Source organism: Carcharhinus amblyrhynchos, chromosome 22 (assembly GCF_965287045.1).
Source record: "Carcharhinus amblyrhynchos chromosome 22, sCarAmb.v2.hapA, whole genome shotgun sequence".
NCBI lineage: Eukaryota > Metazoa > Chordata > Chondrichthyes > Carcharhiniformes > Carcharhinidae > Carcharhinus > Carcharhinus amblyrhynchos.
The window spans coordinates 21995590-22021854 of NC_137345.1; the positions used below are offsets into that span (position 1 = coordinate 21995590).

Sequence of the window (26265 nt, forward strand, 5' to 3'; positions counted from 1 at the left end):
TCCGATCAGCTATGATCTTATTGAATGGCACAGCAGGCTTGATGGGCTGAGTGGCCTATTCCTGCTTCTTTTTCTTCTTATCTTACTTGGAAGTTCAACTTTGGAAAAGTCAGGCTGAACAATGCATCATTAAAGGTGGAAGTCATGTTTAAGCCTAGAAATTTGAACCATTTTATTTTAAGAGATCATGAATTATTGTTTCAGATGCCATTTACAGTTTGCCCCATTGCATGTACATTTAAAATTATTTAAGTTGCGGAGGACTTTGTCAACATCATAGGTGGCCAATTCACGACTGCCCATTTTATATCCTTCATGGAAGTTGAAAGTTCTGTCCTTTATATCAAATGGAAAGGATTTCTTTTCACACAAAGATCAAATATATTATTCTTTATAATTATCACCTTCCGTTTCTGATCTACTATATTTGCATGGTTTGTTGGAGCTCAGACCATAGAATCTACATTGGGTAGCACATAAGCCCCCTAAAATTAAACTTATTTGGCCTAAAGGAACTCTCAAACTAATCACAAAACCTACAGAAAACCACTAGTAGATGCAGCAAACAATGAAACATGACAAATTCCTATTGATTTTTCCAAACAATTGCCTAAAAGAAGTTCTGCATTATATAAACCATTTAGATCGTAGAAAGAATCAATTTGTAAACTTCAAGAGACAAAACAGACAATGTTCAAACGGTACTGATGTCATCAAAATATTCAGTAAATAAACCACCTGCAAGTCCTCAATTTGTTCCGCATTTTCTACTCACTATATTCCACATTTGCTATCTGGCTTCACTCCTTGGTTAGACTGAAAGCCATTCCTTCTGAAGCTCCAGCACAAGTCTTCACAACTTTTTCCAGTCTTTATTTGTTATTCTCTCTCCAAAGAATATAGATCTGGTCCTTTTTGATTTGGTCAACCTCAAATCACTCAATGATACTGTATTTGTAGAACAAATCTTACAATTGAGTACATGAAACATCTCAAGATGTTCTGCTTTCTTGGCATCTGACTACAGCAGATGAACAATCAACACATTTAAACATCACAAGCCGCTTCTGGCAGGTCTAGGTATCGGAGAAACGGTGTCTGTCAGATCTGTGTGTGGACACCAAGGCCTGTAGGTGTGTATGGTGGTGGGGCAGGATTGGGCTTGATGCTTCGAGTTTTCATGTAGGAAATAAACTGGTCTGGAATCTCAGCTAGAACGTCCTTAGCCAGTCGAGCCATGCTCAGCACATGATTTCCTGTGCGGTCAATGTAATCACGAAATGGCACAAACTGCAAGAGAATATTTTAATGGCACGTTATTTTGTGGAGAAGGTGTGGCAAACAGTGAATGACCATAATTTTATGTAAATAAAAAATGAAGAATAAACGATACTAAATAACACAAAAAAAGTCTTGCAAATCTTTGGGCAGGATTTTTCAGCCCTTCCCATCGGTGGGATCTTCCAGTTCTACTGACGAGAACACCCCTCCCCCCCACTGCAAAATGTGGAAAATCCCACTGATGGTCAATGGCGAGCTGTAGGAATACATGTAGTTGGGAGGGGGGACTGGAAAGTACCCCCCCCGTTTGAATAATTTCACTGCTATTTTGAAATGAATTAATACTCTCCATGATGGAAAAACCTTCTTTATAACTTTTTTTTGTACTTATTCATGGGATGTGGGCATTTCTGGCTGGGTCAGCACTTTTGTTCACCCTTAATTGCCATTTTGGAGGGCGTTTTAAGAGTCAACCATTTTGCTGTGGGTCTGGTGACACGTGTAGGCCAGGCCTGGTAAGGATGACAGATTGTCCTTCCCTAAAGGTCATCAGTGAACCAGATGGGTTTATATGATAATCAATAATGGTTTTCATTGAATTCAAATTTCACCACCTGCCGTGGTGGGATTTGAATCTGAGTCTCCAGAGCATTAACCTGGGTCTCTGGATTACTAGTCCAGCGACAATACCACTATGCCATTGTCTTCCCCATGCCATCACCTCCCCTTTCTCTCTATGTTTGACTGCAAGCATTGTCACACTCTCTCAAAGTGCCAGAATATTTCTTGATAGTACAAACTATATTATACCCAATTTAGATAATGTCTTTTCAGTTATAGCATCTCAAACACTATGGCAGCACTATTTTCAGCTTTATCATCAGGTGCTAACCTGGCTGAATGAATCAACCAACCATTGTAGAACCCATCTGATTTTCATTCAGATTCCTTGCTTTGGCCAGGTTACTAATCAGGTAATGAAGTTGAAAATGATGTGAATTGTCTGTGCTTTATGTTACCTGGAATCAGTTTCATGCATAAGTAAACATAATTTCAACTTCCTTCTTTACGTCTAACGTTTCATCATTATTTACTAAGTTGCCCATTTTTCTTCACTATTTAGATTTCACTGTAGCCATTTCTTTCAAAACAATTGTATTGTGTTTAAACGCCCTTTAAAATGCTGATGTTTTAAGAGGGAGAGTTTCTCTACTTTGATCAGAATTCCACACATGGATTTGTTGGGCTAGAATTTGGTAACAAAGTAGCCATGTGTTGAAATACCAATTGGAATGCAACTTGTGGTGAGAGCGGGTTCCCCAGTAAACTGTGCCAAATTGCAGGAAAATTTGTGCTGTTCTGCTGTTCACTTCTTGAAAATGACATTTTGCCTTAAGTTTAAGTTCATTTATTAGTGTCACAAGTCGGCTTACATTCACACTGCAATGAAGTTACTGTGAAAATCCCCCAGTTGCCACACTCCGTGCCTGTGAGGGGGAATTTAGCGTGGTCAATGCACCCTAACCAGCACGTCTTTTAGACTGTGGAGGAAAGCAGGGTACCCGGAGGAAACCCACTCAGACATGGGGACAACATGCAGACTCCACACAGACAGTTACCCAAGCTGGTGACTGTGAAGCATCAGTGCTAACCAAGGTGCTGCCCTTTAACTTTCATGCGAGTTTCAAAACTTAATTAATTGCCCTCCAAAACTCACAATGAAAATTAAATTTTATATGTTTTTGATAACTTTTAACAACTGCTAATCAACTTTTCTTGCACAGAAAGTGAACCATTAAATGTCTGGGTGACTGTCTGTGTGGAGTCTGTACATTCTCCTCGTGTCTGAGTGGGTTTCCTCCGGGTGCCCTGGTTTCCTCCACAGTCCAAAAGATGTGCTGGTTAGGGTGCATTGGCCATTCTAAATTCACCCTCAGTGTACCTGAACAAGCATGGAATGTGGCAACTGGGGGATTTTCACAATAACTTCATTGCAGTGTTAATGTAAGCCCACTTGTGACACTAATAAATAAACTTAAACCTGGCTTTTAGTGTCAAATTTTATATTAAAAGGTGTTGTTAGTACTTTTGTCTGTCTTTTTTTTATCTCCTTCTCCTTATGCAATCTTTGTCTCTATCTCTCTTCCAGTGTCTAATTTGACATTTCACTTCGGCCTTCAAGGGTGAAGCCAAGCATCCCCCTACCTATGCTTCTACTTTTCGATCCTTAGATCTAATTGGTTATGGAGACACACTGTTAGTCCTTTGTTCACCAAGGTCACAGATCACAGGTCCTGCAGAACAAAACCTTTTTGAGCTGAAGGGTCTTGAAAAGGTTTAACCAACTGGACAGCCTGGCAGCTTTTATCGTGGGGACAGTGGGGTTATGTGGGGCCTCCTTTGGGGATCCCTATTGCCCATCAGAGGCTCCACCACCAAGGTCATAATTCCATTCATCACTTTCCCTCAGTACCACAAACCCACCCCTCCCCAATCCCCTTTATCCAGCCCTCCTTCATCCTTGGGGTTGCCCAGTCACGCCCTGCCAATACCTTGGACTTCCCTTAAAGTCCACCTTTATCATCATCTTCTTATATATCCAAAAGCAGGTCTAACCCACAGCACCACCATCTTCACCATGGGTAGGGAAAGGAAACATGTCCCAAATCTACCTCAGCCAGAACATGGATCAAACCCCCAGCTGTTGGCACCAATTTGATCCACACAGGCCATCCAACCAACTGACCTCCAAGGAGTTGCTGTGGTAACATGCCCTTTTACATGCACATTGTCGTTCAGAGCTGTGAACAGTGATAGTAGATGCTCTCATGTTCTTTCCATCACAGGGTTGACCAGGAATCTCTTCAGCTCTTATCACCTGCCCTAGGCGTATGTTGTAAGGATTTGCAAATTGATACTCAACCCGAGGGCAGCGTAGAGGTAATGCCACTGGACCAATTATTCAGAGGTCCAGGCTAATGCTGTGGGATCATGGATTCAAATCCCTTCACAGTAGTTGGTGGAGTTAAATTCAATTGACAAAAATATGCAACTGAAAGCTATTCTCAGTAATGATGACCATGAAAATGTCGTAAAAGCCCACTCTGGTCACTGAAGCTCTTTAGGGAAGGACATATGCCATGCCATCCTAATCAGTCTGGCCTATATGTGAATTCAGACCCATAAAAATGTGATTGGCTTTTAACTGTCCCCTGAAATGGCTTAGCAAGGCATTCAGTTCAAGGGAAATTAAGAAGGGCAAAAAATGCTGGCCTTTCCTGTGTCACCCACATCCCATAAATGAACTAAAAAAAAAGACCTGTTTGGCTATGTTATAAATGCACCTCCCCTGGCCATCAAGACCTGGGGCTTGACCCAAAACTTCTGACTTAGAGGCTGGGATGCTACCTGCTGTGCCACAAGATTGCCTTCCAGCACCATAACCTCCTCCTATGCGGAGACCGTTTGTAATACCAGCAGTGGCCACTTGAATGTGGCACTGCTGGTGCTACAGAGCTACAGGTCAATCTGATTGTTCTCAAAGGTGGGTCTTCCTCCACAGATGGGGGCAGAAGTCTCCACCTTGGGCAATTACTGCATGGCAACCAACTTTTTGTTGGGCAGGTTCCTGACCAACTTTTGAAATGAGTCCTTTGATGCTGGCATCTGCAGGCTGTTTTGTAATCTTACTGGTAAGGGACCAAGCATCGGAGTCTACTGTGCAATACTTACAAATGCCAAGCTACTTCTGTGTCCTCGCACATACCTGTACAATATCTCTCTCTGCAAGTTTCCCTCTTGAAGATATTCTGATGTCATCTCCATCTAACTCCACCATTGCTATTAACAACAATTAACAAACAGAGAAACAAATATAAGTTGGAGAAATAATGATTATGTGATTTCTAAGTTAACATCACAATATAGTTCTGTGCACATGTTGGTAGAATACTTAATTTCAGCTGTCGGTAAGCAGGCAAGAAATACTACCAAGATCCATTTAACTTGGATTACATTTTCAGTAATTTTTGTGTTTCTGGTCAGTAAACCACCTCTTAGATCGATTGCTGATATCAGAATAGAATTTTCTCTGCTACATTTGTCATTTAAAATGTAAGAACTTGACAGTATCCAGCAAAATTGGCAAACATATTACTTAGAATCCTTACAGTGCAGAAGGTGGTCATTTGGCCCATCGAGTCTGCACCAGCTCTCTGACAAAGCATCTTACGCAGTCCCACCCCCTGCCCTATCCCCATAACCCCATGCATTTATCCTGCTAATCCCCCAATCCACATATCTTTGCATTCTAAGAATCAATTTAGCATGACCAATCAACTTAACCTGCACATCTTTGAAGTGTGGGAGGAAACCGGGGCACCTGGGGAAAACTCACGCAGACATGGGGAGAATGTGCAAACTTCACACAGACAGTGATCCAACGCTGGAACTGAACCTGGGTCCCTGGAGCAGTGGCTAACCACTGGGCCACCGTGCTGCCCTTTTAACACCTTATTCACTAAAAATGAAATGATTTCATGTAGCTGCGTAATTCAGCATGTTAAAACAACAGGCATTCCGCCACAGTGTCCAAACAGCATGGGTTCCTCCCTCTATTTCTTATTTGGTGTGCTACCTAATTTAACCACAGCCATCAATGATGATGGATTAACAGGGTTAGGGCAGGCAGTGGGCATTGCAGGGAGTGAGTCAATCTATGCAATATCATAAACTTCTGAATAACTAGTCTGGAACCAAGGTGCAGGTAAAAATAGCTCATGGAACTATTTTGAAGAGGAATGGAGCGGTACCCCCAGTATTTCAGCCAATACTTGCTCCATCAATCAACATCACAAAAACAGAATATCCGGCCATTATCTCATTGCTGCTCATGGGGGCTTGCTGTGGAAATTTGGGCTGCTATGTTTCTTACGTTAAAACAGTGACTACACTTCTAAATTAAAACTTCACTGGTTGCAAAGCTGTTTGGATTGTGCGGAGGGCATGAAAGATGCTGGCTGGAATTTTTCAGCCTCTCCCTTGGCTGGGATTCTCCAGTTCCCCTGCTATGAATGGAGACTTGGCCGAATGTCAAATTCTGCATTCTTGCTGGCAGTGGTGGCAGGCGTGAGAGGCTGGAGAATTCTGGCAGCTAAATAAATGCAAGCCTTTCTTGTTTTTTTTGACTGACAAACAGAATAACTCTCTCTCCTTCACACAGGGTTTGGCGCATGCCTCGACTAGATCTGTGGAAGCAGAAGAAAATACACAAGTGAAGCACATTTATTTGTCAAGTTTAATGACATATTCCTTAGGGTTTGTGGTGAATTAAAATTTAATTAGGAGTGAGGGTTTGCTCATTATAGAACACAAGTTTTTTTTAAAAAAGTATGCTCCATTTTAAAAAAAGGTACAGAAATAAATATATTAGAATAGATTTATCAGAGTAGATTACTGGACGGCATGGTGGCACAGCCATTAACATTGCTGCCTCACAGCGCTAGAGACCCAGTTCAATTCCAGCCTCAGGTGACTGTCTGTGTGGAGTCTGCACATTCTCCCCATGTCTGAGTGGGTTTCCTCTGGGTGCTGCAGTTTCTCCCTGATTCCAAAGATATGCGGGTTAGGTTGGTTGGCCATGCTGAATTGCCCCTTAGTGTCTGGAGGATTTAAAGGGTAAATATATGGGGGTACAGTGATGGGGACTGTGTGGGATTGCTGTTGGTGCAGGTTCAACAGGCCGAATGGTCTTCCTCTGCACAGTAGGGATTCTATCATTCTAAGATCTATGCTTTGGGTGTGACAGTATTGATCCATAAGGCATTGGTGTAAGGCATTTGTTGCAGCAGACCAGGCTGTCTCATGTCTCCTCTCCTTAGCAAGCATATTGCCCCTGCAACCCAAATCATTTCATTTTTAGTGAATAAGGTGTTAAAAGGGCAGCACGGTGGTATAGTGGTTAGCATTGTTGCCTCACAGCGCCAGAGATCCAGTACAATTCCGGCCTCTGGTGACTGTCTGGATGGGTTCTCCCCATGTCTGTGTGGCTTTCCTTTAGGCGCTCCAATTTCCTCTCACAGAAAGATGAGCTGGTTAGGTTGCGTGGTCGTGCTAAACTGCCCTTAGTTTCAGGGGGATTAGGAGGGTGAATACATGGGTTTACAGGGATAGGGCCTGGGGGGGATTATTGTCAGTGCACGTTCGATGGGCCCAATGGCCTCATTTTGCACTGTAGGAATTCTATGAATCCAAATATAATTTGGTCTGCAGCACAATTTCTGTGCCACATGGGCAGGCCCCTGGTATTTTGCTGTTGAGACTATTTTTTCTGGTACAAAACTAATCATAATCTATTTTCTGTCAAATATACAATGAAGTGGTTTTGTTTTACTTTTAGGTTCGAGTCTTTGATTGAATGCTGGAACAAAATACTGAAATGTTGTCAGCCTTTCTATTGCCAATTGAAGGCAGTGCAGCTGCATTTCATTGTGAAATGGAAATGGAATCCATGCCACCCCACAAAGAACATTACTTTACATTTTTTCTGGTGGAATATAAATAGATATAAATAAGAGGGAATGGAAAAGCAAAATACCGTGGAGGCTAGAAATCTGAAATAAAAACAGAAATGCTGGAAGTTTTAGGTCATCAGTCAGAAAGGTCACAAGCCTGTTCCTCTCTTGATAAATGCTAGATAGATAGATTGATAGATGCTGTCATATATAATCCCCACGGTGCAGAAGAATGCCATTTGGCCCAGCGAGCCTTGACCAACAATCCCACCCATGTTCACTGAGACACCAAACACATAACATTGTGCTCACCAGTGGCATCATAACACCACAAAGGGCATTAAGGGATATAGAACCAGGGTCAATGGTGTTAGGATACTAATTGGCCATGATCTCATTGAATGGTGGAACAGGTTGGCTGGTCTACGCCTATTATCCGTGAGGAAATTTCTCATCTCAGTCCTAAATAGCCAACTCTTATTAAGAAATTGTGATCCTGTATTCTCTAGCAAGGGTAAACATTTTCTCAGTACAGATATCTACCATCTCTGTAAGAATTTGACATATTTCAATTATATTACCTCTCATTTTTCTAAATGCAGGGAACACAGGCCAATTTAATCAATCTTTCCTCCTGAAAGCAGTCCTTTGTTTTTAGTTTTATGATACATTTCAATAAAAATATATGAATTCTACTTACCATCAAATTCTGCTTGACCAACTCCGACAATGATAATTGACATCGGAAGTTTAGCAGCCTACATGAGAAAAACACTATAAATTTAGGATTTGAAAAGTGGAGACAACCTAACATACAGTGACAAGATTGATGTCATTGCATCCTGATAAAATTTGATCTATGATTTTTTTAACTCACCTTTTTAACTGATGGCCTCATTCAAAGATGACTGGTATTGTTAATTGCATATCAGAAAACTGAGGATAAGTTGGAAACCAATTTTGGAAAAGGACCCAAAAGGACCTCAATTTGTGTGGTCAACACACATAATTCCAGTTGTAGGTGGGAACCCTAGGTGATGACAAGGTGCACTAACCGATATGGCATGCGGTGCATACCCTGCAGAGGCTAAAAGCATGGGAGTGCCACATTACACCCATCCGCACCTGACTTCATCAAAAAATTGTGCACAACGCAATCTGATTTTGAGATCCGCGAATCAAATCTGGGACTCGTGGTTCTGTGCACCATACTTGTAGTGCATTTCCCATCACAAAATGTATTTAACTTTATGGGTGCACAACGAAGAATTCAATAAAAAGTGGTAAAGCTTTCAAGTTAAAGTACAAAGGCCCAGTCAGGTCCACATTACACGAGACAAGTGCTTTAATCACACCAATATGTGCACACAAATTAAATTGTTGATTTTCAATCAAAAAATAAAGTTATAATGTTAGCCAGTGAAATGTCATTTATAACCGCTACACAATTCAAATCAAATTTTTTTTACTGTGTATAGTTTAGACCTTCCAAATAAACTACATTGACTGACATTATAAATGAAATAAAAATAAATTAGATATAGACTAACAAATTCTAATATAATGAACAGTGAATGTGTTCCTTTGAGCATTAGACACAAGTGGTGGGGTTTAATTTTTTGGCCTGCTTCAGTTCAGTTCATTTTAAGTAAGGTAAAATATTGGATAGGAACTTCTCAAACCTTTCTAGCTGTCCTGTGTGTAATATGTAACCATTAAAAATGTAAATCAAAAATTAGATGAAAATTGGAATCCCGACGCTCAAGAATATTTAATAAAAACAATTTACTGAGATGTATCTAATATTCTTCACATAAATGTGCCTGCAGGTGTTTAACTATGATCCATATTTTCTTGTATTTGCATGCCATGAATAAAGGTTTAGTGATGCTGAAAAGGTTAGTGATCATATCAGTTTAAAAATCACATAAGCTGCAAGCTGGGAAAGCTATGAGAAAACAGTCTTGATTCAAAGCCATCCCAGATGAGAGTAAAGGACCATAAAACTTCAAGTTACAAGGGAGGCCTCAGTCACACAGCCTACAAATAATGACCCCACTGAACAGTGCGCAGCTGTAACTAGTCAATGCCTGTTCTAACCCAGAGGTAATAGAAGAGGGTGTTGATATACCACTAGTTCAACATGAAGCCCTCATAACCATGTCTGGAAGTCAGTGGATAAATAGAAAGAAATACGTGCTTGGTGATGTTACAATTAGTAGATGTGTACAAGTTGTAATTGGAAAACTATACCTTTATTTTATACTTATGCAATCTTAACTGCAAGTTGTGAGTATATTTGGATAATTTCTCAGCAAATGTAAACCTTTGATTGGTATATATTAATTACTTGCTACCAAACCTGAAAGCATAAACATCTGTATAATGCTCTATTTGGGGCTTTCTGGTGCACCACTAGCTGGCACATTAGGTCCCTTGCCATAGCTCAAAAAATAAAACTCCAAAATTCTCCATCTGGTCACTTGAAGGGGACAAAGTCCAAAAGCAACTGGACAGCAAATTTTATCCTGCAATAGGCAGCACAATGGCTAGCACTGCTGCCTAATAGCACCAGGGACCTGGGTTCAATTCCGGCCTCTGGTGAATGTTCATGTGAAGTTTGCATGTTCTGCCTGTGTCTGGGTTTTGTCCAGGTGCTCCAGTTTCCTCCCACAGTCCAAAGATGTACAGGTTAGGTTGATTGGCCATGCTAAATTGCCCCTTAGGTTAGCAAATAGTCCTGGGTAATAGTCATTGCAGATTTGATGGGCCAAATGACATCCTTCTACACTGTAGGAATTCAGTGAGATGCAATATTATCTGTAGCAGGAGCTGTCAAAAGAACTTGCATAGCATATTACCACTCAATTTTCTTTTGCTCTGGTTGTGCACTGGTTGATAGTGAGACTAAAGAATTTCCCTGAACATACAAGCATACAAATTTGGAGGCGGCGTAGGGTATTTGGCCCATGAGCCTGCTATGTCATTCAATAAGATCATAATCTGATTGTGGCCTTAACTCCACATTTCACCTACTCCTGATAACCTTTGACTCTCTTGACATTCAAGAATCTATCTGTCTTTTTAAGGTCATATTCAATGATCCTGACTCCACCTCTCTCCAGGAATCTGCGAGTCCCAAGCACTCACGACCCTCTGATTTTATTTTCTCATCTCTGTTCTAAACGGATTATCAGTGGGGTCAAGATGGGGGGACGCAGGTGCTGGAAGCAGGTCAAGGTGCTTAGGTCATGGGGAGGTGGGGGAGGCGACAACTGGGGGCAGGTCTGGTCTGGAAAGAAGGGACCCCTTTGTTAAGGCCCAAACAGGCCTACGTACTGGGCTTTCTTCCCGTTGCCAGCTTCCTGCTACTGGCCAGACAATTGCAGCTGAGCATGATGGTGGCCCTTTAATGCTCATTAATTAGTGAGAAAGATGCCCAAAGAATTTTACAAGTTCCCACCCAACTGTCTGCAAACCTGCCTACAGGGGACTTGCGTCCACTCTGATTTCTCTTGATCCTATAAATAATTGTTCTGAAGATGCATATTCTTTCCCATGAAATTAACTAAATTAAGGCACTGTCAACAGAAGGAATGTTTCAATCTAAACATCACACTTCTGACTCAAGTTTTGTTTGAAATTTCATTTAGTGGTTTGATACAATCATGCAAGCCATAATATAGCTGTGAACTGTGCCTGATCATATATCTGCTGCACTCTTATAAATATTACTTTCTGAATTACCTTAGCTGTGATTTATTGACTGGGACATCTTTATTGTATCATAAGTTGCTGTAATGGAAGTACTTTCTTATTGTGATATTAGGCTCCAAGATAAAAAGGATTAATGTGGGACTGGGCACAGTACCGCCCACTGAGTGATGGAAAGGATCACATAACCCAATTCTAGAGGATAGTTTTGTACTGAACAGAGACCCAGACAGAGGCAAGCATGGAGACAGCTCCTAGCTTAAATTTTATACTGTATATATGTATTTGATTACAAGTAGTTAATGAACATTTACCGTTAAATGATACAAGATTTAGAACCTCCACTGAACTGCACACATAAGGCAGGATTTTCTGCTGCGTGTTTTGCAGCACTGGAGGTGGTCCACCATTGGTTGATGGTGGGATCTTCCTGTCCCTATCACTTTTAACGTGAATTCTCATTGTTTGCACCCTCTATCAGTCAGGAACCTATAGCAGAGAAGTTACCGACAGTGGGGCTGGAAGATCCTGCCGGTGAGAACGGTCAGAAAATCCTGCCTGTCATCTTACAACATCACCTGTTTATCCTCTTAACTTGGAACAGATGCTTTGCACTCAAATAGGATTTAGGATGCTTGGCATCACTGCAAACAAGGGACAACTTAGAAACTAAATACATAAAGAAAGTAAATCATCCACTGGAACACAGCCACTTTCCTATCCTTGTAAGTTTCAAGAAACAATTTCACAAGAGACTGATATTTGTTTTGTAAGCCAAAACTTGCAGAAATGCGGGGAGTAATTTTAAGCTTACCTGCCAATGGACTTTTGGCAAGGCCATTACATTGTCGCAGGATGGGGGGCTATGACTGGGCAGTAAACTTACCACGGCAGTATTGCGGTCTGGTGCCCATGATAGAATCTGCTTGATTGTTCTCCGAATTCAAATCAATATCAAAGGAAAAATCAGACCATTTCCATGACAAGCATCCAACTCATTATTTGTGCCAGACACAAGTTGAAAATCACCCCGATAGTTTCTGTTACGATCAGGCCAGGATTTTGCTGCCTAGTCATAGTCTCCCCACCCCGCAGACAGTGTAGTGGCCTAGCCAAAAGTCCATTGGCAGGACTGGAAAACAAGTATCTTTTGGTGGAGTTGTGTTGCCATTTTCCTGCCAATGTCAACCAGCTTGAGTACAAAAGTGCCTGCAGATACATGGGAACATCATCACCTGCAAGCTCCCCACTTCAAGCCACTCATCATCCTGACTTGGAAATATATCGCCGTTCCTTCACTGGGTCAAAATCCTGGAATTCTGACGGCATTATGGGTCAACCCACAGCACGTGAACTGCAGTGATTCATGAAGGCAGTTCACCACCACCTTCTCAAGGGCAACTAGGGATGGGCAATAAATGCTGGCCTAGCCAGCGACGCCCATGTCTCACATATGAATTGAAAAAATTAATGTGGGAAGCAGATCATTCCGAAACAAAACTCAGTCATGTATGAGTGAAAATACTGCTTGGTGCCCGCCCTCCATTCCTGTACCAATCAACATTCTAAATTCACCCAAAGAATCTTTTGGATTCCATGGGAGTTTATAAATGTATATTTTTGTCTTTAAGAAAAAAAAACTTCTACAACGTTCTTATTTATCCCTAGCACTCAAAAATAACCATACGGAAAATGTACCTCTGCATGCTCCCTGCATAGAGCCCCTCCATCACTCAGCTTGGAGCAAGATCCAGTTGACAATATAATGTGAACCTATCAACTGAGCATTGTTGTATCTGCCTACTGCTTTGGCCCCAGTAGCTGTAAAATAACTGCACACCATGTTGCTTTTCTAAAAATCTTGCACGTCCTATTTTGTCCAAGGTTAGATAATTCAATTGCGTAAACGTCTGAAAGTCAGTATCGTATGCAATTGCAGCATCAGGTCAGAGGACTAATTATCAATTAAGTTATAAAGTTGGGAGAAGAACTGATGAGAAAGCTAAAGAAAGGGACACAGTGAAAAGGGAACAGAAATTTGACAGATCAAGCAGGAATAAGGTGAATGCAAGCCAACAACATACTGGGACATTAAGAACATGAAGATAACCACGAATGTAGGTTAGGTGTTAAAGCAATGTCCAATATTGAATTATCAAGAATTGACTGAACAGCTAATTCAATGAAACTAAGTTAACTTGCTTTTCTGTTTTAATAAACTGTGTGTTTTCTTTGTGTGCCATTTTTTTGACCTTTCCTGCAGAATTCCATTAGTTTGATATTATTTTCAAAGGTACTTTGATTAATTTAATTAAATCATAGAATTGAAATCATTTGTAATGAAATGTAATCAAAAAGTTGGAGATTCTCTATTTTTCCCTTTGAAGGCAATCAAAGGGACATAATTTTATGTTAAATTAATGATTAGAAAACTGACTGCACTTAAAAACAGAAGGGGTAATTTTGATTTTGTAGAGTAATGCTACACGGGCAAACTTCAATAGGATAAAAAGCTGAACTGATGCAAAACTGACTGCTGATTTCTGATCACTTGTTGCACTCAATATTACACCCAGATAGTGTATGAAAAAAACAGGCCATTCCAAATCTCCAAATTCAGCTCACTGTAGGAAATAGAATCCATCCACTGACATGAGTAATTTCACAAAGAAATCATTGCTTAAAACCTTCATCGTAAAGACAGCAGTGGTTCAGGAAGACATCCCGTCACCACCTTCTCAAGAGCAACTTGGAAAGGACAATAAATGCTGGACTTGGGAGTAACACCACATTCTGACACTGAATAGAGTAGGCATATAGTTATAGATACCAGTTTTAATACTTTTATCAATCAAGGCATAGATTACAAAAGCAGGGAAGTCACGTTGGAGTTGTATAGAACTTTGGTGAGGCCACAGTTAGAGTAGTCTGTGCAATTTTTGTCGCCACATTATCGGAAAGATGTGATTGCACTGGAGGGGGTGCAGAAGAGATCCACCAGGATGCTGCCTGAAATGGAACATTTAAGCTATGAAGAGAGGTTGGGTAGGCTAATGTTGTTTTTGTTGGAGCAAAAAAGACTGAGGGGGCGACCTGATTGAGGTGCACAAGATTTTGCAGGGGAGTGGATAGGGAGCAGCTGTTCATCCTAATTGATGGGCTAGTTATGAAGGGACACAAGGTGAGGGGCAGGAGGTATGGGGGATGTGAGGACAAACCTCTTTATCTAGGAGGAGGTAATGGAATGTGCTGCCTGGGAGGGTAGTAAAGGCGGGTTGCCTCATATACTTTAAGAAATACCCAGATGAGCACTTTGTAATATTCAGGGTTATGGGCCAAGTGCTGGTAGATAATATTAGGTGGGAATTTAGGTATTTCTCGCCTACTGGTGTGGATTCAGTGGGTCAAAGAATCTCTTCTGCACTGTACGATTCTATTCTATGATTTTTCCATTTTATTGCTAGGATAAAGAGGCTCTATTTAGTACATAAGAACATAAGAAATAGGAGCAGGAGTAGGCCATCTAGACCTTCGAGCCTGCCCCGCCATTCAATAAGATCATGGCTGATCTGTCGTGGCTCAGTTCCACATTCCCGCCCTCTCCCCATAACCCTTAATCCCCTTGCTTATCAAAAACCCATCAACCCGCGTCTTAAAAATATTTAGCGAGGCAGCCTCCACCACTTCAACGGGCAGGGAATTCCAGAGATTCACCACCCTTTGAGTGAAGAAGTTCCTCCTCAACTCCGTTCTAAACTGCCCCCCCTTTATCTTGAGGCTGTGCCCCCTAGTCCTACTGTCCTTTCTGAGCGGGAAGAGTCTCTCCACCTCTATCCTATCCATCCCATTCATCACCTTATACGTCTCAATGAGATCTCCCCTCATTCTTCTAAACTCTAACGAGTACAAGCCTAGTTTATTCAGCCTCTCCTCATAGCTCAACCCCCTCAGCTCCGGCATCAGCCTAGTAAACCTCCTCTGCACTCCCTCCAAGGCCAAAATATCCTTGCGTAAGTGCGGCGACCAAAACTGCACACAGTACTCCAGCTGCGGCCTCACCAATGCCCTATACAACAAATGGCATGAGTTGGGCAGAGGAATGTTAAGCTGAGAAATGTATTGGTGCTGTTTCAGTTTGACTGTCAAAAGACGTGCATTTTAAGTAATCTGTTAAAAGAAACAGCTAATTGTTCCTTTTCACGATCATCGTCACGTGCATTCAAAGTGTAGCCAACTCTCAGAACAAGGATGGAGGAAAGACAAGGCATGACTACCATGTTAAATCACGCAGAAGTCTTTCTTTAACTTACCACCATGAAAGACATAGGGTGGAATTTTCCCATCCCACCCACCTTAGGAATCGTAGCCAGCGGGACAGGACCACGCAAAGGTTTGCTGACATCAGGCAGATTTGTGTTCTTGAGATGAGCACAACTGAAAAATCCCACCCATCATTCCTATTCTACAAAGTTCACTTCTGAGCACATGTCAGGTTTGCAATTTTGTGATGCAACTGCAAAATCTAACAATTATTATAGCAGGAAATTTTCCGGCTCCATGAAATTGGTGCTTGTTTAAGTATGATTTGATAAGATTAGGAGGGCTAATTGGATAGCACCACAAACAGGAGCAGGGAATGATACCTATGTTGTTATAGATAGGCCTCAAGCCCAATTAAAAGTGTAACTCAAACCTAACTGATATCAGACCAGTGAGCTGAAGACAACTGCGTAAATCTCCAGGCAGCTCACTTATGTAGTAGATCGATTGCAGAGGGGATTAAGGGTTATGGGGAGAGGGCGGGAAAGTGGAACTGAGCCACGACAGATCAGCCATGATCTTATTGAATGGCGGGGCAGGCTCGAAGGGCTAGATGGCCTACTCCTGCTCCTATTTCTTATGTTCTTATTGTTTTGTTGTTCCTGGGACAGGGTAAAATGGTGGTCAGTAGGGAAGTGATTGGGAATGGGCAAGGTGGAGGCCAGCAATTGCTCCACATTTAGTCAAGTGTATTTTTTGCTTTACAAGACCTCCTATTAAGGTATGTCTTCCAGCAGTTTTGGAAGCATTGCCAGCTACATTCAAAGAAATCCAATTTTGGGAAGTAGTCCTATAGCAAGTGTTCGGTTCCTTATTTACATATGCACAGCATCTAGTTTTAATCTGATGTGCAGATTAACAATCTGACACTGGATTATTCTAGGGTGGCTCAATGGTTAGCACTGCTGCCTCAGAGTGCCAGGGACCCTAAGTCAATTCCGGCCTTGGGTGACTTGCATGTTTTCCCTGTGTTTGCGTGGGTTTTCTTTGGGTGTTCTGGTTTCCTCCAAAGATGCACAGGTTATGGGCAGCACAGTGGCACACACTGCTGTCTCACAGCGCCAAGGACTCGGGTTAGATTCCTGGCTTGGATCACTGAATGTGTGGAGTATGCATGTTCTCCACATGTCTGCGTGGGTTTCCTCTGGGTGCTCCGGTTTCCTCCCAAAGTCTGAAAGATGGTTAGGTGCATTGACCCGAACAGGTACCAGAGTGTGACAACTAGGGAAATTTCAGTGTCTTCATTGCAGTGTTGATGTAAGCCTTACTTGTGACTAATAAACTTTAAAAAAAGATCGGGTGGATTGGTTATGCTAAATTGTCCCTTTGTGTTCCAAGATACATAGGCTTGGAGAATTAGTGTGGTAAATATGCGGGGTTAGGGATAGGGCAGGTTAGATGTTCTGTCAGGGAGACAGAATGGGCTGAATGGTCTCATTCTGAACTGTAGGGTTTCTATTCTATATTTCTAATAGGGCCAATGGTGGACTTACAGCACGGAATGCCATAAGCACACCACTCACTATATTAATTACTTAAGACACTCATTTTATCACAGTAAAACTGGCACAGGATCAATAAATTTCTAGGTCAAACATTCCCCAGTGGCCACGTTTGGGTGCCTGTTCGGGTATTCTAAGGAAGAATTTAGCATGGTCAGCACGTCTTTCAGACTGTGGGAGGAAACCAGAGCACCCAGAGGAAACCCACACAGACACAGGGAGAATGTGCAAACCCTACACAGACAAATTCCACAGTGACCCAAGCCAGGAATCGAACCCGGGTCTCTGGCACTATGAGGCAGCAGTGCTAACCACTGTGTCATTGTGCTGCCTATTCTCTCACTTAAATATTTAACAATTGCACAGCCAATTGACAAATAACAATCTGATTCCTGCTTTAGAATAAAAATTTATAGGACTAAATCCAGCTCCCAGCAATATATTGTCAAAAATTATTAGAAACTGCCCTAATTAGTCTCAAAATCTGGTCCTGCAATCACTGTCCAATACTAGTTGCCCTTGAAAAGATAATGATGTGACAACTTTTGAACCACTGAGGTCTAGATGATGATGGCAGGTCTAGATGATGAAATGGCAGAGGTGCTTAATGAGTACTTTGCCTCAGTATTCACGGTGGAAGCTGATCTGGGAGATTTTGCCACGGATTTGCAGCAGATGGAAAAGATTGAGTTTGTGGATATTAAGGTGGAGGATGTGTTAGAACTTTTGAATTCTATCAAGAATGATAAGTCGCCGGGACCAGATGGGATATACCCCAGGATACTGTGGGAGGCGAGGGAAGTGATTGCAGAGCCCCTGGCGATGATCTTTGCGTCGTCAATGGAGACGGGAGAGGTTCCGGAAGATTGGAGGATTGCAGATGTAGTCCCTATTTTCAAGAAAGGGAACAGAGATAGCCCGGGAAATTACCGACCGGTGAGTCTGACCTCAGTGGTTGGTAAGCTGATGGAAAGGCTTCTGAGGGACAAGATTTACGACCATTTGGAGAGGTTTGACATGATCAGGAATAGTCAGCATGGATTTGTCAAGGGCAGGTCGTGCCTTACGAGCCTAGTTGAGTTCTTCGATAATGTGACTGAACACATTGACGAAGGAAGTGCCGTGGACGTGGTGTAAATGGACTTCAGCAAGGCGTTTGATAAGGTCCCCCATGCAAGACTTCTTGAGAAGGTGAGAGGGCATGGGATCCGAGGGCCTTTGGCCTTGTGGATCAAGAACTGGCTTGCCTGCAGAAGGCAGAGAGTGGTTGTGGATGGGTCTTTTTCTGAATGGAGGTCAGTCACCAGTGGAGTGCCCCAGGGATCTGTTCTAGGACCCTTGCTGTTTGTCATTTTCATAAATGATCTGGATGAGGAAGTGGAAGGATGGGTAAGTAAGTTCGCTGATGACACGAAGGTCGGTGGTGTTGTGGATGGTCTGGAAGGATGTCAAAAGTTGCAGCAGGACATAAATAGGATGCAGGACTGGGCGGAGAAGTGGCAGATGGACTTCAACGTGGATAAATGCGTAGTCGTCCATTTTGGCAGAACCAACGGGATGAACGAGTACACTATCAAGGGCAGGAGTCTTGGTAGTGTTGAGGAGCAGAAGGATCTTGGGGTCCGGGTCCACAGGACTCTTAAATCGGCCTCGCAGGTGGAAGAGGTGGTCAAGAAGGCGTATGGTGTACTGGCCTTCATAAATCGAGGGATTGAGTTTAGGAGTCGGGAGGTAACGCTGCAACTTTATAAGACCCTTGTCAGGCCTCATTTGGAGTACTGTGCGCAGTTCTGGTTGCCTCACTATAGGAAAGATGTAGAAGCTATTGAAAGGGTACAGAGGAGATTTACAAGGATGTTGCCTGGACTGGGAGGCATGCCTTATGAAGTTAGGTTGAGGGAACTGGGTCTCTTTTCCCTGGAGAGACGTAGGTTGAGAGGCGACCTGATAGAGGTTTATAAAATGTTGAGAGGAATAGATAGGGTGGATTCTCAGAGGCTATTTCCCCGGGTTGAAATGGTCGCTACGAGAGGACACAGGTTTAAGGTGCGGGGAGGAAAGTACAGAAGTGATGTTAGGGGTAAGTTTTTCACTCAGAGGGTGGTGAGTGAATGGAATCGGCTGCCGTCAGTGGTGGTGGAGGCGAACTCGCTGGGGTCTTTTAAAAGACTTCTGGATGAGTATATGGGGTTTTATGGGATTGGGGGTTATAGATAGGTGTTGATGTGATCGGCGCAACTCGTGGGCCGAAGGGCCTGTTTGTGCTGTAGTGTTCTATGTTCTATGATGTAGGGAATGCTAGGTTTAAGCACAGTCAGTTATCCTACAACCAAGTAGGGAGTGCTATGATTTAGACTCAGCAAAAATGAAGGCATGACCACATTAGGATGGTGAGAACTCCAAAAATTTACATAAAAGCAACTGTTATGGAGAAGAAGTTAGTGCATCTATGGGGAAGCTCCTTGGAAAAGAAAAACATAACTTGTAGATTTTAGTCTACCATTTTTGAGGTATCCAGTTACCAACTGTTTACCAACTGTGTGCTTGATAGGGGGTGTCAAAGAGTGTCAATATCTTACCTCTCACAGTAAGGACAGTAATGGAAGTGTGAAAAAAACTTGAGGGTGGTAAATAAATAATTAAGGTGAGCGATTCCAAAGCAAAAGGTGCCATGCAATATGTATCACCACAGACAAAGATTACTAGCTGTTGCTATAGCCGCAGGTAATAAATAATATGCCTTGGGGAGTGTAAAAGAAATCAAGTGAAGCTGTCATCTCAAAGTTTCATGATATGTAGACAAGAATTCAGACGGAATGAATATTATCCACAAAAACCTGCATGGACAGCTGAGCACTGTGTGTGGCTGCAGAGCACAAAGACGCAAATAATATTGACATTTGTGTTTGGCTTGTGCACAATTATAAGTGGCAAAATGGAAGTACGAGAACACTGACACATTCAGGCATTGTTTAAATATGTACAAAACAAAACTCTTGTAGGTCAAAAGTGGAAACAACGGAGGAGAATGAAGACTGGCCATGTGAATACAAGGAACTCTGACATTCCAGGGAACAGATGCCTGTTTGAGTTCACTGGATCTGTACAACGTTGCCTTCTCAATCTCTGTCGGGATTCCCACAAGAAAAGCTCAGACCTGGAAAAAAAAAACAGCCTCAAGAAAGAAATACAGTTGTCTACAGGGCCCTGGTGAGGCCACACCTGGAATACAGTGTGCAGTTTTGGTTTCCTTATCTGAAAAAAAGATGTTCTTGCTCTAGAGGGAGTGTCCAGAAGGTTGACCAGACTGGCATATGAGGAGGGGCTGAGTTGGTTAGGATTGCATTCACTGAAATTAGAAACATGAGGGGGGATGTGATAGAAACCCATAAAATTCTAACAGGACGAGGTCGGTTAGACGCAAGAAGAATGTTCTAGATGGTAGGGGAGTTCAAAACCAGAGCTCACAGTCTAAGGATACTGGGTAAACCTTACAGGACTAAGATGAGGAGAAATTTCTTCTCCCAGAGATTGGAATTCACTACCACAGAAAGCAGCTGAGGCCAAAACATTGTATGTTTTCAAGATGGAGTTCGATATTGCCTTTGGGGAAAAGGGGGTCAAACGATATGAGTTGAAGCCATGATCGTATTGAATGGTGAGCAGGCTCGAAGGGCTGAATCTGCTGCTGTTATTTTCTATGATTTTATCCAAACACTAGCTGAGCCCAATCTTCTGATTTACAGAGCATTTATCAATACTGGGGACAGAGGTCCAGAAATGTAAGAAAATATGAAGAAGAAAAAGATGGAACGTTGTACTTTAATTATTTGCTGTCCCTCACTAAACCTACACCTTCTCCAGAGTAAAAATATATACTGCAAACTAGTTTAGTGAGTGAATAAGTAGACACATGTTGTCCTTCACACATGAATTGCTAATTTATTCAAAGAGTTACCTAGTAGCCCCAGAGAAGGAGCATATTTTTCCTGTAAGCTGCACTGCAGCATCATTGTCTGAATGACATTTCAACGGTGATAATGCTGGAACTCAGTCGAAGAATCTGTCAATCAACTGCTGGCACCACTATCTATGCCACTGAAAAAACTTGTCCACAACAGGCATGCTTTCCCTCATTCTGATGACCTGTGAAGGCTGTAACTCACCAGTTTGCCTCTTGCCAGTGTATTATAAAATGTGCATCACATCATCACTATCTTCAGCCCCATCTTTGGGGTAGTATCCAGGTGCAAAGAATATCCATTATTAGGAAGGGCCCCACTGTAGAATTTTAGCACTGATAGAGATTACCAGCCAAGGCCAAAGTTGGAGTCATGAGAGTCATCGAACCAAACTGAAAAGCTGAACTCTCACTGGTTGCACACCATTAATGTGGAGGATGCTCAGGTTGACATTCTGTGATGATGCTGTGCCCTTAAGAGGGGTATTTTGATCATGTTTCTCTGAAGGATGTTTCTAGCAGGCTCTGGAATTTTGTTGGCATCATCTCGTCTACGACTGGTGTCCTTTATTGTAGCTGAGGCAATACATTTGATATCACGTTGCTTTTTGTGCTAAATCTGGAGAAGGGTGCATGGTGCTGGGATAGTTTTTAACTTGGAACAACTCAGTTAGCAGTTATACTGTGCCATGTTTAAGTTTTGTAATTAGTAAAAGTTATGCTAATTTTGTGTGTTATATCTTTGATAAACGTTTCCAAGTGCATCACTTGAATCATGTCTGGAAGTGAAACGCCTGATGCTTACAATATGCCAAAATCAAATGTGAAGCTTATGGTCTAGGTTAACTTCGTAAAACACCTTGCAGCTTCTGGTCTGGGTATTACCAATTCCAACTATTTCAATAATGACGGAGATATCTCCTTTCTCTATTTTTATAGGAGATGGGTTGTTGTGACAGAACTCAAGTTGCCATATGGCCAATGAATGAGGTTCTGCATTTTTGGAAACTGAATATCAAAAAAACTTTGTGACTGGGTGTCAACAACAACTGCTTACATTTCTACAGTGCTTTAACATAGCAAAACATCCCAAAATTAATTAAAGAGGAGCAGAAGGGACAAGACTTTGCAGGAGGGTTAGGAAAGATGAATATAGGACTAGTTTTTGAAATGCTTTGGATAGTCTTTCTCAGACAGAATGAAGGCAAAGTCGAGTGTTCACAATGGTGAAAAAGTGGTTATGGTTGACTGTTCAATACCTTTGATTCTTGGGCTAGGTATGGTGGAAGAATCAGCCAAGGATCATGTTATTTGTGACTCTGCATGAATTGGTGTGATTAAAACTGTAACAACTTGAAAGAAGTGTTTTCGTATTTGTTCCATTTATAAATTAAACTTAAGTGGGACTCGTAATCCCAAACGAGGAGTCCAAGCCTGAATCATTGATTCTACAGAAAACTGTTTTACAGTTTAGAATCAGCAGTCAGTAGGGATTGATGACTTGCTCTTTCACTCTAACCTTTTTAATACTAAAGACCTTTTGTATGGCTGTTATTGGAATAAGAGTACCATAGGCAAAACTTTATCATTGTATAATAAGCACGGAGTAGTTTGAAATACTTTTCCCAAAGGTCTGAAAAGATAAATAGGTTTCAAGTTTTCTTGGTTGTTCTCCACAATTCAAAATACAAGGGGAACTCTTAAACAGAAATTTCAGTCTAATTGCATTTTGTTGTACAATTGACAAACTCTGACAGTAGGTGCTTGACTTTAGTCATACTACTTTGTTCTTGCAGAGTACCTCACAGCTCCAAGGACCCGGATTTGATTCCCGACTTGAATTACTGTCTGTGTGGAGTTTGCACATTCTCCCTGTGTCTGCGTGGGTTTCCTCTGGGTGCTTCGGTTTCCTCCCACAGTCCAAAGATGTGCAGGTCAGATTGATAGGACATGCTAAATTAACCCTTGGTGTCCAGGGGTGTGTTAGGTTAGGGGGATTAGCAGGGTAACTAAGCGGGGATAGGGCCTGGGTGGGATTGGTGTCATTGTAGACCTGATGGGCCGAACGGTCTCCTTCTGCACTGTAGGGATTCTATGATTCACACACTCAATGGACCAAATGGCTTCCTTCTTTGTTGTAACTATTCTACAATTCTATGAAATGCAAATGCAAAGGGTGGGATTTTCTGGCCCCAACACCAGTGGGCATCGTCCTGGATTAGACGATAAAATTTGAAGAGGGTTTGAAGGTTAAAGTTTATCGCTGTGTCTGCGATAATGCCCTTCAGTATCAGGACTAGGAACTCCCAGCCAAGGGTCTATCCTTTTCACTGCAAATCCTCATGGGATAAGGGAAGGAAATCCACTGTTTTACCTGGTCTGACCTACATGTGACTCGCAACTTCCCTACAAAGACAACCAGGGGTAGGCAATAAATGCAAGACAGCCAGCGACTCCCATGTCCCATGAATGAATAAAAAAAAGAGATTCTTTTGTGGCCTCAAAGTTTGACTATTCTTAGTCCAAGGCATGCACTACTGTTCCTGGACTGGATTTTACTCGGTGTCAGGATCCCTGCCACCCAACCCCCTCCCTAAGAGAGTGTTGCTAATTATCCCATTAAGGGGGCATAACAATTGCATGCACACTGAAAGCTACCAGACACTGGTTGCGGGATTCTCCTTCTGTTGGTTCAATCCCAGAAGTGCTGGGATGATGCCCTTGTGTGGTGACTAATTCATCACATAAGGGCCTCAACTGACCCATGAGCAGGTGGACCACCTGATACCTCTCCCCCTGCTGGTAAAATTGCACAGGAGATAGAAGTAGGCAGGTAGATGGTGGGCACAGCATCCATATCCACTTTGCCTGCAGATCCACCCACCTGGGAGTGGGGGACATAAAATCTAGCCCTGAACGTTCACAATGCTGTGCTGTTTCATTCAAACGTTCCTGCCATTGTGAGTTCATGCAGTTACTTCTCTATTGTGTTGTGCTTGCACAGATGTCCTTGTCCTGCCACTGATCATATTAATCTCATATCTACACTGCTGAATTCGTTTCCACCCATGCTTATACCATGTATTGTGTTTTACTAATTTATTACATCCAGCGACAGCTTCTGTGTTATTATATTGTCTGTTTCAAGTTATGTTGTGGATGAGTCAGAATTTCCTTGAATTGAACACTGGCAAGATTAAAGACATCATTAACTCCACAGTAAACACACCCTTAACTTGTACTGATTCCACTTCCTTCCTTGCTATTCGCTCACACTGAAACAGACTGTTGTAAAACAGTGACTTCCTAGGTCTACAGAACAATGGAAATTACAACAAAAGATTGGTCCACTATCTTTGTATCATTAAGTTGCAAGAACAATTTAAAACTAAGTTCACTGCCCTGTTCCCTGCTCATAGTCCTTTTTCTTTCAGTGGATACAATATTCATTTGAAAAAAATCTGGACAGCATGGTGGCACAGTGGTTCGCACTGCTGCCTCACAGCGCCAGAGAACTGGGTTCAATTTCAGCCTTGGGTGACAGTCCATGTATGTGTGGGTTTACTCCGGGTGCTCCAGTTTCCTTCCACAGTCCAAAAATGTGCAGGTTATGTGGATTTGCCATGCTAATTTGCCCTGTAGTATCCAAAGATCTGCAGGTTAGGTGGATTGGTCATGCTTAATTGCCCCTTAGTGTCCAAAGATGTGTAGGTTAGGTGGATTAGCCAGGGTAAATGCCCGTGGGGTTAAGGGGCGGGGAGGGGGCGGGGGTGAAGAGAAGAGATGCTCTTTCAGAGAGTCGGTGCAGACCCAATGGGCCAAATGCACTGCAGGGATTCAATGGTACAGTTCTAAATAATCTTTAAAAGATACAATGGTCTCTACCTCAACTGCTTCCTTTAAATTAGGACTTAGTCAGAGCATATGAAAAGATTTGCTGCCAATTAGGAACGTACTAATTAACACAATATCTCAAAATTCAAAAATCAAGGCAAATATACATAGACTGTGAGGTTGTAATATAAAATCCTTCTAATCATAATAGCAATACCAGTATATATTGATTTGACGAGTGGAAGGGAAACAAGATGACTGATGAGATTTAGCCTGACCTTTGGTCTCAGCTGGCCAGCTTATCCTCAATTTAACAAGCAGTAGACATCCACATCTTCATTGCTTAAATAGAATTCTGCCTTCCTGCTTCCGTTCCTTTCTTTTGTACAAACTTGCTGAGGAGGAAAATGAGCTGTCACATAGATCTGTGCATCAGCTGCTCATTCACTGCTAAGCAACATGCTGCTTTATTTGCAGAGGCACTCTGGACTGTAACACACCATGCAGATGCCCACCATCTTTCAGATTTAAAGGTTGAATTTAGTATGCTGGCTGCTGACAACAGGGAGCCAGTATATATATAGAAAGGGTTGCAGCAATTACTGAGTGGGCACCAAGTTTTCTGAAAGGCTTGGCACAGTGTGTGTCAGACGCAGAACAATTTTATTCCCCTCGGGGGAAGAATGCCCTCCAGGCAACAACCTTGTCACTAATGGCAAGTCTTCACAGAGGAGGTCAATGACAGGATCTTGTCTCCTCAGAAATAGGTGCAAGAAGCTTAACAAGCTAACTTGAGCGGTTAAGGTAATAAAAGATGGACTGTTAATCTCTGCTCACACGGCACCTCCAGCCTTGTGACTTGATATTCACAATAACCCCTTTGCTTACTTCTCATCACTCTTCTACAATTAATTATATTTCCTTAGACTGGCACATTCACGTGTTTGTAACCCACATTAATGCACATCTGGCATCTGACACGCATTGCAACAACTATTTTGCTGTGACAGGGACATTGTCTAAACACATTTTAAGAAAATTATATGTCCTTTGTCCACACAAGAAACCCATTAGTTGTGATGGAATCAGGGACACAAGGCCAATGATGGCATGTGAGCTCAATTCTGGGATTGAGATCTTG

At 42.2% G+C, this 26265-nt stretch overlaps 1 protein-coding gene across 4 annotated transcripts in view; it reads right to left on the bottom strand.

Moving 5' to 3' along the window:
• Positions 1 to 1067: 1067 nt before the first annotated feature.
• The window catches only part of cpne5b (copine Vb), a 602363-nt gene continuing 577165 nt past the window's right edge, over positions 1068 to 26265 (bottom strand). For all 4 annotated transcript variants that reach the window (XM_080209682.1, XM_080209679.1, XM_080209680.1 and 1 more), the window contains 3 exons: positions 8494 to 8551; positions 5048 to 5121; positions 1068 to 1290 (listed from right to left, as the gene is read on the bottom strand). In XM_080209682.1, the coding sequence (XP_080065808.1) occupies positions 1102 to 1290; positions 5048 to 5121; positions 8494 to 8551 (321 nt within the window). In that variant the 3' untranslated portion in view covers positions 1068 to 1101. The remainder of the gene's footprint in view (positions 1291 to 5047; positions 5122 to 8493; positions 8552 to 26265) is intronic.